This window comes from Onychostruthus taczanowskii, unplaced genomic scaffold (assembly GCF_017590055.1).
Source record: "Onychostruthus taczanowskii isolate IOZ18803 unplaced genomic scaffold, ASM1759005v1 scaffold1, whole genome shotgun sequence".
NCBI classification, from domain to species: domain Eukaryota; kingdom Metazoa; phylum Chordata; class Aves; order Passeriformes; family Passeridae; genus Onychostruthus; species Onychostruthus taczanowskii.
The window spans coordinates 23,515,904-23,528,887 of NW_024496525.1; the positions used below are offsets into that span (position 1 = coordinate 23,515,904).

A 12,984-nucleotide genomic window follows, 5' to 3' on the forward strand; every position below is an offset into this window, starting at 1 on the left:
CTTAAGGTGTCAGGTTCCCCTCTTAGGTCAGAAGAAGCAGGTAAACAATTTTTTTAAAAAGTAAACATTTCAGTCACTTATCATTTTTCAGTGAGAGAAAGATAAGAAAGTTGAATGGAAAGAGTTGCTTCCGCTCCAGATAGGAAGTAGGGCACAACAGGGATCTAGAACTGATTTTAAATTAGCTCCTTCCAAGGTTCCTAGCCAGGTTAGGTTTTCAGATGGATGGAGACTGCACAGCTGGATTTGTGTAGGTGGACTAAACAAACAGAACTCAGACATGGCAGAGAAGGGGATAAAAGATAGCTAAGCAAAGTTAACCAGGGAAACATAGAAATATAAAGGTCAAGCTTAAGGCAGCTTTAATTCAAATGTTTTAGAAGCATCTCAGACTGACTAAAAGAACCCCAAACCTCAAACAAAAACAACATTCAACTGCTACAGACAACCCAAAACAAGACAAATAATATCCACTTACACCTAGAGGGGGAAGGCCTTCCACAATATTCTTCTTCCCAGACAAAAGATCGGACACAGGTCTCTTCTTTACTGAATCTTTCCTTACTCTGTATCTCCCTGATGTTGTAAGATCAGATTCTGACATAGATGGAGTAAGCAGTCCTTCCCCTCTTCTCTGTACCTGGCTTTCTACTAGTAAATGAACAGGGCTCATATCTTTCATTCTCTTTTCTGCCTCTGTGATATGTAATTTAGGCTCAAGGATATGCAAAGGGCCAGCAGATGAAGCAACAGAGCTGTAAGGGTAGTTTAGTACTGAATCATGAGAATAACCTCCCATAACAGATGAAAGCTGTGTTTGATCTTCAGGGAGAGGAGAAAGACTTGTACTGGCCTTATTCTCTTCTTCAAATTCCTCTTCTTCCTCACTACTGTGAATCAGCATAGTGGCATCTGAAAAGGTTTTCTTGTGATCGCAGTTCACGCATTCTTCTTGCTCACCTTCTTTTTGCTTCGTTCTCTCCATCAGAATGTTGGGCTGTGACCCTTCTGAGATAACTCTTGGAAGAGCCACATCTGCCGCAGAAGCTGACATGGTCCTCTCTTTAATTCTTATTCCTTCAAAGCTGGGAGCCAAGCCTGCTATTTCAATACTGTTCCTTTTCTGCAGCTGAGCATGGCGTGCCGATGTCAGGGGTTCACTGACCTCCTGAAGAGAATGAGCCACAGGCAGGCTGTCCTCCTGAAACGTCTGGACAGAGTGGTGCACTCGCCTTGTGATGAGATCTGGGTTGCTGCTGCTGATGTAGATGTGCCGTGAGAGGTCTGGAGTACTGTTTGCAGGTCTTGGGTACGGGTATGGAGGAGGCGGTCGGTACACTTGAGTCTTCATTATATTGGGTGCTGGGTAATCCTGAGACTGGAGCTGCACATTTGTCAACTCAGGCACACTGACTGCCCCAACAACTGGGCGCTTTTCAGCAGGATAGGGGTAGGGGGATTGGCTATGGAAGCTGTAGTTCAGGTTAAATGGATAATGGTTAGACTGTGGGGCAGCAAAGTGGGCATGCTCTCGAATTTCAGGCTGACTGTAAACTAAGGCATCAGGCCTGCTGTAAGCATATGAGTTGCTGATGTTAAGATTTCTCATTGAATGACTCTGCCTATCTGTGTGCACCATCCCCCTGTTGAGCTGCCTCATCACAGTCTCATAGTCTGGCGTGGGACGATAAGAAGGTGGTATTAGTGCACTGTGTCTGTGTGATGGGACATAATCAGTTCTGAGCACATCACTTCCAGTAATGCTTGGGTTAGAGGACATGGGGGATGGCTGCAAGTAATGCTGTGGATTGTTCAAGGAGTTTGTGCTGTGTGCACTATAGACACTCCCATTGCGGATCCGACCACTGTAGTCATGAGGGGCTCTATCCAAGCTAGTCTGAGAGTGACAGTAGTATCCATTCTGACTGCTCACAAAGAGGTTATCTGAAAACAAAGTTTAAGAACAATCTTTATGTCCAGGACATCAAACAAAGTTATCCTTTATTAAGATGTGGCTAAAGCAATGCCTGAGATTTTTAAAACCTCAGTTATTCTTAGCTATGCATTGAAATGGGAAGGAAAAAACCCCAAACCAAAATCCCAGCTTTTCTGCTGTTGTTGATACCCAAGGTATATACACCAGAATAATGTGTTGTATTTATTTCAATCACATAAATCCCTATGGGAAAACACTGTCTGTTTATTAATTACTTTCTTCTCCTCAGGATAGGCTTCCTAAGTTTCAGTCCAAAATAAAGTTCATATCAATGAACTTAAGCCACACCACTGAAAAAAATTAATGCCTACACTAGGATTTGCACTAATACAATCAGTTTGAACAGCAAAGAAAGAAAGAAAGAAAAAAAACCAACAAAAAACCAAATCAAAACAAAAATACCACCAAACACCTAAAAACAGCCCCATAACAAGCAAACAAAACCCCTTGCTCTTCTCTCTTATACTCCTTCAGGATGTATGTAGGTACAGCACAAGACCTCAAAAAAAAAAAAACAAATTAACTTTCCTCCAGGAATTTTGAAGGCAGTTTAAACTACCACCATATATTGTTCACACATAAAAATATATACCTACACTGTAAAGAAAATGTTCCAACAGTTTATAAATCCAAGACATATTTAATCATTTTAATTACTACTTCATTGGATGTACAATATGCCATTCTCCAGATTCAGTCATTGCTGTAGATGCCTTCATGATTTAACTGTTTGGGTTCACCAAAATAATTGCCACACTTATGTTAATGAATTTGCTGACAATCAAAAATTGTTTTACAAAAAAAAAAATTTTCAAAAATAGGACATTCATAGTAGCAAGCATCCAGCAATAATTACATCACTAAACTGCAAAGAATTCAGTTGCATTCTGAATGTAGCTGAATACCTGTATTTCATTCAGACCTGTGTAGCTCTGCTTTGATAGAATATGTGCTTATTCCCTTCCCAGTGAGTTGGCCTTTTAGAGTACTATTTATCCAGCAGATTTGTAGGTCTGGAAAGTTCCCATCAAAATTGAGGAGACTTTGCAAAAGATTGGGTTCAGCCCTTCAGGGCAGCAACTTTGTTAATTAAAGATACAACGTTTAACAATCAAAATAATGAGAGTAAGCAGCCATGACTCAACTGTCAAGTGCTAAGATAAGGAGTCCACATTGCTTGAGAATATTAGTTAGAGTTTGCTTGGGGTGTTTCTTTCTTTGTTTCAATCAACTAAATACCAAGGCCATAACCTGCAAACTTCTTTAGCTTTTGAATTCCTCAACACCTTGTAGTCTAGCAAACTTAGACAAATTTGTCTTGGGGCAATCTCTTAGCAGCTATTAAGACAAATATTGACAAGGATCACACAATGCCATAAGATACCAGTTTGATACGTGGACCAAAAAAAGCAATGGTCAGCTTAAACTCACACAAGACACCTCAGTCTACAATTGCTGTACATACTATCCTAACTAGAATTGCTCATCTCCCATAGGAGAGGATATGGAGGAGGAACAGTGGAGGAAACTGGGACTGTTTAGCCTGGAGAAAAGGAAGGTCAGGGAGACCTTACTGCTCTCTACATCTATCTGACAGAAGGTTACACTGAGGTGTGTTTGTGGCCTCCCAGGTAACAAGTGACAGGACAAGAGGGAATGGCCTCAGGGAAGTTGCATCAAGGAAGGTTTAGATTGGATATCAGGAAATTTTTTCTTGGAAAGTGTGGTGAAGCATTGGAACAGGCTTGTCCAAGGAAGAGGTGGGGTCACAATCCCTGGAGGTATTTAACAGGCCTGTAGATGTGGCACCTGCGGACATGGTTTAGTGATGGATTTGAGAGTGCTGTGTGGATGGTGGGACTTGATGATCCTAAAGGTCCTTTCCAACCTAAACCAGTGATTCCACGACTCTATTTCACATTAGCCTACATGCCTAGAGTAGCAGCAAGCACTTCAATGACTGTTCTAGTACAAACCTACATTCTAGTACAAACCTACCTATTCAGCTATAGCTAAAGTAGCTACACATATAAATTAAGCTTTTACCTTCTAAAATTGTGCAGTGTGGCCATGGGTTTAATGAACTTACCTTGGGAAGTTGCATATGGCTCACTATAATGACCATTGTAATGCAACTGAGGTGGTGGAGGCATCATATAAGGCTGAGGCTTGGGCTAAGAAAGAAAATATCTTACTGTTACTAAAAAACTGATTACTCATTTCAATAACAATTATTGAAGTTTTTTTTAATATATAATGTAATATATATACAATATTATATATATTATATGTAATACTATACACATAGTAATAATGCACATTATATATTATATTACAGTGTGCATAATACTCCAAATAAACACATACAAAACCTTAGCCTTAAACCATTTCTCTATATCTTTAATGTAAGTTTCTCCTTTGAGGTCATACAAAAAATAATTTAAAAACCAGGAACAAAACCTTGAAATTACACTCCACTAACCCAAGACTGTATCTTGCCATCTGACATCTAGGACAGCCTCCTAGAGACAGTGTGCAAACTGAAACCAGACGTGTTTAAAATATTTTTCATTGCATTGTTTTAATTTCATTATTTAGATATTACACAGCAGCTCTTCCTACAAGTCAGAAACAGTTCCTCACATCCTAGACTCATCTTTTCCACTGCTCATTTCATTTCACTGAAGGGAAGTAAAATTCAAAGTCAACTCAAATCCATAAAAATGCAAACATAAAGCTATTTGCTTTCCTTACCATGGACATCCTGGATGAAGATCGTCTTCTAACAGGATTCACTGTAACTGGCTGAGTTTGTCTACAGAAGGAATTTCATGGTAAGAAGTTATTCTTAACAATAGCAAGACCTATTTCAAAAATCAGAAAGCACTCCCAAGTTCAATTAAAGATCACTACGTTTGCAGGAGGCAGGCCTGGTTAGTCTTCCACATGAGTCTCAAAAGGGAAGAGTCACAATCACAAAGCAAAATCAAAAACCCAAGATCAAAATATCTCAGTTAATCTCCTGTTCTACAAGTCAGACATAATACTGCTTGGGGACTGTAACATTACAGATGTTACAGGATCGGTAAAGCATTACTATAATGCATTAGCATTTGTATGTTCTAACATTGATGCTAATGATAATAAATTTTCATAATTTGTTGGATTGGCTCCAGGACATAAAGTTCAGAAGTCTTAAGCTCCTTTTGCCCCCACCCTCCACTGCACCTGTGCTCTGCATCTCATAGCAAGACAGGTCAAAAGACAGCATGATACAAATTCAGGAACAGGGGTTTTTTTGTGAGAAAGATGTTTTTAAGCTCACCCTTTGGGAAGTGAAGGACGAGAAAGGATTGGAAAGCGTGGAAGGGAAAGAATGAGGGAAGATTTCTGAGAGCCCTCCTCAGGTGGAGAGTCCAAGGAGTCTCTAAAGACAAGGTATGTACAGATTTAGGAAAAAAATCCCTTGAAGTTGATATAGGCATGCATAAGACAGTTTTCAGTTACAGGACCAGATGACAAGAAATCTTAAGAGAAGAAATAACCAGAAATGTTTTTTTGAGGACTTAACCGGATATAAAACCACATTATGGTTACAATAAGTAATCCCAGAGACAGACATTTAATATAGAACTACAGATCTGACATTATTTAGACAGAAATGCACAAGTCCCATGAATGCACTGCTTCTACCAATGCTTCTTATCACTCTCAAAAGACAGACAAGTTTACAAGCTTTGAGGTATGAGGTTTACTCTATTTCAAATTTATCTTACTTCTCAAATAAATTAGCATTAAACACGCTAATGAGTCATCTGTGGCACAAAATACTTGATTATCTTTCCACTGGCCTCAGCAGATATCAAACATCTATCTTCCCATGTGTGAAGAGCAGTGAAACGTAGGGAAACCATGGTTTTCCAATGACAGACTATTCACTGTGTCTAATTCTCTACTCTTTGACTGAAGAAACTTAACTGAAGGAGAACTGTTCCAGTAAAGTAGCTCAAATTCCAGCCATTGATTTACAAGTTGGAGGCCAGCCCATTTAAATTTAATTTGATGAATTGTATTAAATTTACTTTGCACTGGTGCTACTTGAGCTATACAGATTCCATGGATATCTAAAGAACCACATACCTCTTAGCTGTCAATCCAGCACATTTCAGGAGTGCTTCACATACACTGCCCGCCCTTTTAAAGCCTCCAGTGTCCTTTCAGAGCAGTTCACCCAAACACAGGCCAAAACCCTGCTGCTTCCAGCAGCTCACAAGCTATAGCAATATTAGACCCCAAAGCAACTGAAGTCTCTCACAGCACTGTGATCCAGAAGCAAAGGCCAAACATTATTACTTATGGTAATATTTCAGCACTTAATATTGTCTCCTGTTATAAAGCAGGATGTATTTCAAAAATTCGTGGTAAGTATTTTCTCAAAAAAGGATTAATAAAATGAACCCAAGTCATCTAAAAAGGACAGTAAAGACTTTACAGAGGGAATGGGAGATTTCACTTCCCAATGGAAGCTGCAAGGGCACCAAGAGTTCTGCTAATGTATTCTACTTACAGGCTGCATTTATTTAGTCTGTAAAATTTGTGTCTAGCCACACACATCCTCCACACATATTTTGCTGTTTCCATATCTTCCTGCCAAAAAAACAAAACCCAATATTTGCATTAAGTCAAACATTCATACCCTTCACTTGCTTCACTTGCCACTGAAATTTTTAAGATTAAATTACTATTGACCAATTTCATGTTAATGTAACTTCATTAATGTCACCACATTTTCCCTAAAACTCTAATTTGCAGACCCAAATATACACTCTAGTCTAACAATTTTCTTAGATGTATGAAAAAAGTATTATCTATTTATTTGAAAGTAGAAGCCTTTTGTTCCAGACACTTACCAGTTGTAACACTAACACAATTACAGTTAAGATTGCCACAGGAGTGTCAACAGCTGCCTATTGAGAAAAGCAACTGGTAGATGCTGAATAAAATGAATTCTGGAAGGAATGCCATGGCCCACTCCTGCAAAGCTCTAAGGCTGTATTTATATTTAATTGCCACTGATTCAAGTCAAAAAAGCATGCTAGAAACTTTACTGGAATGGCTGAAAATTTTTATGACCACATAACTAGACACTTCAATGTACTCAACATAAAAGGTCCAATTTTTAATGCCTTCCCATAGAAAGCTGGGCAAAGACAGTGTCATTACATTTGACTCACTTATAGAGTTCAAAGCTGCTAAATGTATAGATAGTTGGCTTTGAGATAAATTATCAGTCTTAATTTGTTTTTATTTACTGATGACAGTGAAAAAAAATGAAAACGTACTCACAGTTTGGAACTGAATTGTCTCTTCTTTGTTTGCCAATTCTAAAGCGAAAAAGGATTTATTGTGGGACATGTTGGCAATATCATGCCACCTGCAGACAAAAGGGACAGGATATGACTGGACAAGCTCTGATTTTCAAACCTCAAAAAATGCAACTGCAAACCAGAACCACCATCAAGAATGTGGATAAAGAACATCCTCATGAGGGGAAGGGGAGGGGCAGACACTGATCTCTTCCATCCTGTGCCCAGTGACTTGACGGAGGGAATGCCCTGAACCTGAGTTTACACCTCACAGGAGGTTTAGGTTGGATATCAGGAAAAAGTGCTTCATCCAGAGGGTGGCTGGGCACAGGACCAGACTCCCCAGGGCAGTGGTCACAGCACCAGCCTCACAGAGCTCAAAAAGCATTGAACAATGCTCTAGGACACAGGGTGTGACTGCTGGGGTGTCCTGTGCAGGGCCAGGAGTTGGACTCCATGGTCCTGATGGGTCCCTCCCAAAACAGTATATGCTGTAAGTCTATGATTCTGTTAAATACAATTTTATGATTCTGTGAAAAAGTTCATTAATCTATCTGAACAAGTTGTAGACCATCACTTCCATAACATTAATGGCTGCTGAAAGGAAAACAGGTATGTGACTAACTCTCGGAAAGATGTACAATATGTAAAGTAAGATTATTACTTGTCTTCCATCTGAAATTCTCCCAATTATTGAAAAAAAAATCAAATTTACACAAATTTAGTCATCTGTAAATTATAATGTCCCATCCACTTGAAAGCAAACCATATATTCCAGGAAAAAAAAAAAAAGAAACCTACACTAAACAAAGCTTTTAAGGCATTATTATGCATATTTTCTAGAACTCTTACACATTGACAGATTAAAAAAAATTAGATTGCATAAAATATATTTATTCATCTTCTTTTTAAATGCAAATTTAGCTTTAACCATTAGTATTATGTTAGTGTAAATAAAGCCTGTATCATAGATTTATTAAAAGAATATTCTGCAGTACAGAAACACATGGAAAAAGCATAGAGGGCTGTCTCTAAAGGTGCTTTTAAGACTCCCATTTTCATTACACAGAGGTGTCTGTTAGCTTTTTCCATCGCTATTGCCTCATGTGTATGGGTAGAGAAACATTAATGTCTCCATTCTGATGTAGAACAAAAATCCCTCAAATTTAAGGCCTTGGTTCATAAGCCTTTGTGGGCACAACTATGAAATTGCCTGAAGCAATCTCAAGCATAATCCAGTCTCTGTAAATCATACTAATGGGTCATTTGTCTATGCTTTATTGCCACCCAAATAACATGAAATTGCTATCCATGATGGGATTGCCCAGTCATACACAGACAAGCAAAAGAGCAGAAAACTAGATCCTGAAATTGGAATATAAATACTTTCTGATGGTTCCCAGTGTGCAACTTTTTTCCTGTGTTTACAGACACTGCATGCACAATTCCTTGAGAATGTACATGAAATGCATGTACAAAGCTTTATTCCTCTCCCTGTGCATTTGGTAAGTACAGCTGCTGTTTAATGCTGTAGGAAAGCAGAGCAGGGCAGTGTGATGACACCAGACAATTAAAAAGAGCTCAGCATTAGCTCTCCTATCACAGCTGAGACAGAAATTTTTCTGAAGGACATTTAACAGTTGTGAATTTCTAAATCCTGTTAAACAAAACTACTAACAGAAAGAAGCAAAGCTGGCTACTTTCTCTAATCCCAGAAAATCACCAGTAATGAAGTTTCAGTAACTGTTGGACCATAGGATTTCAAGATTTCTGTTCATATTCAGTCAAAAATTCAATTCTAGAAGATTAAAGTTCACTAAGAATAAACCCTTTCTTGCTTTAATAAAAACTAAATTGCCGAGACTCATTTTATAAAAAATCTCAAAATGGTTTTTTTTTTAATTTATTCTGAATTCTGCCCAAAGATGTCCAAGCCACATATCTTAAATTCAGTGGGAAGCCATTTCACGTACAGCCTGAATTTTAAGTGTTTAGGTAAGTCAGAGCTCTGTCTACCATATATAAGAACATTCAATAATAAACTAAAAAATGAATGAATCCAAAATAATAAAACAGTATCGTGTAACTCTCCACACATAATACACGAAAGGAACTTCTGGACAATTTCACAAATGAGTATTTCTATATGAATTGATGTGACAATCTCAGGATTTAAGATGCCCTATGTGCAGAGAATTGCTCCTTTTTGATTCAATAAATATTTTGCAATTCAACTGTGTGTTAAATATTCATGTCTTAGAATTAATCTGTCTTAAAGAGATTAATTTTGCAATTAATGCATTGAGAAATTCTCACTGGCTTCAGTATTCAATGCACCATAATGACTACAAGACTATGTTCAGGTTTATTAAATGCATAAATACACATCATATCTAAGAGTCCTTGATGCTTGTGAGAAACAGACTCAAAATGTGAAGTTCACTAAGATATTTTATGAAAGAATAATACTAACCTAAATACAACAGGAGGACGGCCATTTTTGTGTTTCACAAAGATACCATCAAGACATGCTCCAATGAATATGTCACTTCCTTGGCTGTCCTGTAAAAAGTTGTAAAAAATTATGCAAGTAGAGAAAAAAGTCTTCAAAAGCAAAGTTACCTAAGAAACAACTGCTTTTATTAATTCTAGAGCAGAAAGTTATGGGTGGTTTGGGGTTTGGGTTTTATTTACTTTTGGCAGGAAGTAACCACTCTAAACAGGGAGAAAAGGGCAATTAGACAAAGATCAAAACCTCATTTACCTTTGCAGGATAGGTCTCTTCACCATAGCCCTCCATTCTTTCCACTTCTTGCATATATAACATTTCTGCATCAGGAGGAGTAAGGCCTCTACAAATAAAACAACAATCAGCTAATACTGCCAATAAGAAAAAATCATCTTTGTTTTACTCTGAAGGACACTGTCAAAGCTTGAAAAGCGTCCCCAGGACACCCAGGCAGCCATCAAATGGTGCTGTTTCTATCTGTACCAATGGCTGATACATTTGGCTCAGTCTTTACATTTTGATTCTAATAACTTCTTTCTCTCTGGCATCTTTAGGGGTAAATGACAACAAAGGCTACTAATTAAAATTACTATCTCTACTAATGGCAGACAATTATCACATTCTTGATCAAATCCAGCACTGTCTCCACATTTCCTCACTTTACCAGAGGCACACATGTTCAAGACATGAATGTCTTCTCTATTGCTATAGGGGAAATAGGAAGTCTGGCATTTTACATTTCAGAAAAGACAGTTTCATCTTCTAAATTCTGACTATTTTACTGTAGTACTTTGAAAGCATGAGGACAAGATCTGTAGGTAAAGGTAGAATTCTTTATAATCAGACCAACTGACAAAGACAGTTTTCTCACAGACTTGCAGTAGTATCACAGGCCTTAAAAGCTTGTGTTTACCTACCCACCAACATACCTCAGTTACTTCATAAAAGACATTATTTCTACCTGAAAAAACCTGTCATGCTTATTGTTATGTCTCTCAACACTTTTTCAATCATAAACCTCCCAATTTCTTCACTTTTTCCTAATGTCATGAAGATTAAGTTTTCTTTCTGAACCTGAACCATGCAATCTTGTTACAAGTGCACTTCAAACATAAGTGCAACTGCAATTTTCAAACTGTTGTTTTAAAACAATACAGGGGAAAATATTCAGTATTACTCACATAGTCACAAACATTCTTCACTAATGAACTGATACAGAGAACTTAACTTTCCTTTGTCCTGGACTACTGCACCTTCGCCCCCTTCTACCTAAGATCATAAGCATTCCGGCACCATTACTGTCTCTGCATTTCTTCTGCCCTCAATCCTGAATCCTCTAATTTATTTTACTAAATATTCTGTTCTCTTTTTCATTTTCATTCAGCAAAAACTCTTGTAACTTTAATACAGATGTACTAGAGAAAAGACTCATTTAAATGGGAATTGAAATTAGTCCAACTGCATTTCAAGATTCACAACTTTCTGAGTTACAGAAGCTACTAAAGCCTGAAATTCAGCATTGAAGAGCTTTAGACATGTTACCTGTACTTCTGATGTAGCAAGGCAACTTTCTGTGTTGCTTCTTCCAATATTTTTTCTTCTTGTAGCCAACCCTTAAGGTAAAATAGCATTTGTGGAATGAAATACAAAAAAAATTCTACAAAATCAAATGGTTATAGTTTCTTTACATGTGCAAATCAACACTTGACTCTAGCCTTGGAGCTTAGATGCTGTAATATGCACAAATAAACCCCAAAAGCATAAACACTGTTTTGAAGTGGTTTTACTCACTCTCCCATTTGTACCTCAACCTTCTTTTCAGTGTAATATACAATAAAATTGAAAAGATCTTACTACATCTTTGTTTCTGTGTAACACAAGGTGTCATATCTCACTCCAATCTCAAAGAAAACCTTTACTAAGTTTGACAGCCTAGGGAGCAGTAAGATAAATGGAGGTTTCCTAAAAATTATCTGCATTTACCAATTTTAAGAAGGATTTAAATTTGTCAATTTAATAATTTAAATGTACCAATTTAAAGAAATTACTTACCACTGGAAGCAAAGCAAATCTTTGTAGAAACTCCTGAGATTCATATTGATCATAGTCTCCAAAATCCGCTAAAAATAAAAAAAAAATAAATCTTGGATTCAAACACTTTTAACAAAATTATTCAAAACCCAATTAATTGCAGCAGGATCTCCAAGTATCAAACCTCCATCCTACTGAACTACAGTCATAAAGCAAAATAACAGAACAAACCAACCAATAATGTTTATAAAGGGAAAAGACAGAAAAAATCCCATCTTTTTACTTTGTTAGAATGATTGGTAACACTCCTTGTGGATTGAGAAGAAGAAATGAGAAAACACTTCATATGGAAGTTACTCCTGTGAAAGGGGAGCCCCTCTGACACTCTACAGCAATACAGCTCTTGAGATAAAGCAGAGTTTAGAATTAACCTATTGTACTGATTTTAAACACAAATCAGTCTTGAAACCAGTTGACTTGAAACAGCAAACTGCTTCTGCTCATTCACCAGCTAAAATTACTAACCTACCTGGTATTAGCTACTTCAGTCATTGGAGCACATCAATTTAGAACCTGCGGGGTTTTTTTAGATTTTTTTTTTTTCTCTCTGTGTTATCAACCTGTACAGTTCATCTCTTACACAGGAATAAAAAAGGAAGGTGAAAGCTAAAAGGATGAGTATTTTCCATCTGGAAAGAGGGTTATATGGAAAGATTTCTATAAACAACTCACTGAGCAGAGGGATGTTTACACTGTCCAAATACATACAAATAACACAGCAAGATTTTTCAGTTGAAGGCCATTAAAACCTGGCTTGGATTAAACAGATTCAGTGTTATATAAACAAGGCATTAATACAATTTATCCTACTCCACTGGTAACCACATTTTCAAGAAAACATAATCATCATCTTTATTGTGATACAACCAAAGTGTATAACTAACTAAATACAAAAAAAAAAAAAAACCTTTGATTGTATATACTGCCAGTGATTTTAAGTTCTGTTCAATTTTGGCAGTTTTACAATTGCTGTTAGATGTACTGAAGTGGCATTCACTGTGAATGATATACAAATAATACAA

The 12,984-nt window shown here is 37.3% G+C and overlaps 1 protein-coding gene across 2 annotated transcripts in view; it reads right to left on the reverse strand.

Moving 5' to 3' along the window:
- Positions 1-12,984, reverse strand: part of PTPN21 (protein tyrosine phosphatase non-receptor type 21) — a 44,801-nt gene that overhangs the window by 13,932 nt on the left and 17,885 nt on the right. Inside the window, exons 5-14 of one of the 2 annotated variants that reach the window (XM_041403074.1) lie at positions 11,924-11,991; positions 11,414-11,484; positions 10,127-10,214; positions 9,836-9,924; positions 7,343-7,430; positions 6,564-6,643; positions 5,322-5,423; positions 4,751-4,811; positions 4,086-4,170; positions 479-1,944 (exon numbers count right to left, since the gene is read on the reverse strand). In XM_041403074.1, the coding sequence (XP_041259008.1) occupies positions 479-1,944; positions 4,086-4,170; positions 4,751-4,811; positions 5,322-5,423; positions 6,564-6,643; positions 7,343-7,430; positions 9,836-9,924; positions 10,127-10,214; positions 11,414-11,484; positions 11,924-11,991 (2,198 nt within the window). The remainder of the gene's footprint in view (positions 1-478; positions 1,945-4,085; positions 4,171-4,750; positions 4,812-5,321; positions 5,424-6,563; positions 6,644-7,342; positions 7,431-9,835; positions 9,925-10,126; positions 10,215-11,413; positions 11,485-11,923; positions 11,992-12,984) is intronic. The other variant, XM_041403084.1, reaches the window with a different exon arrangement.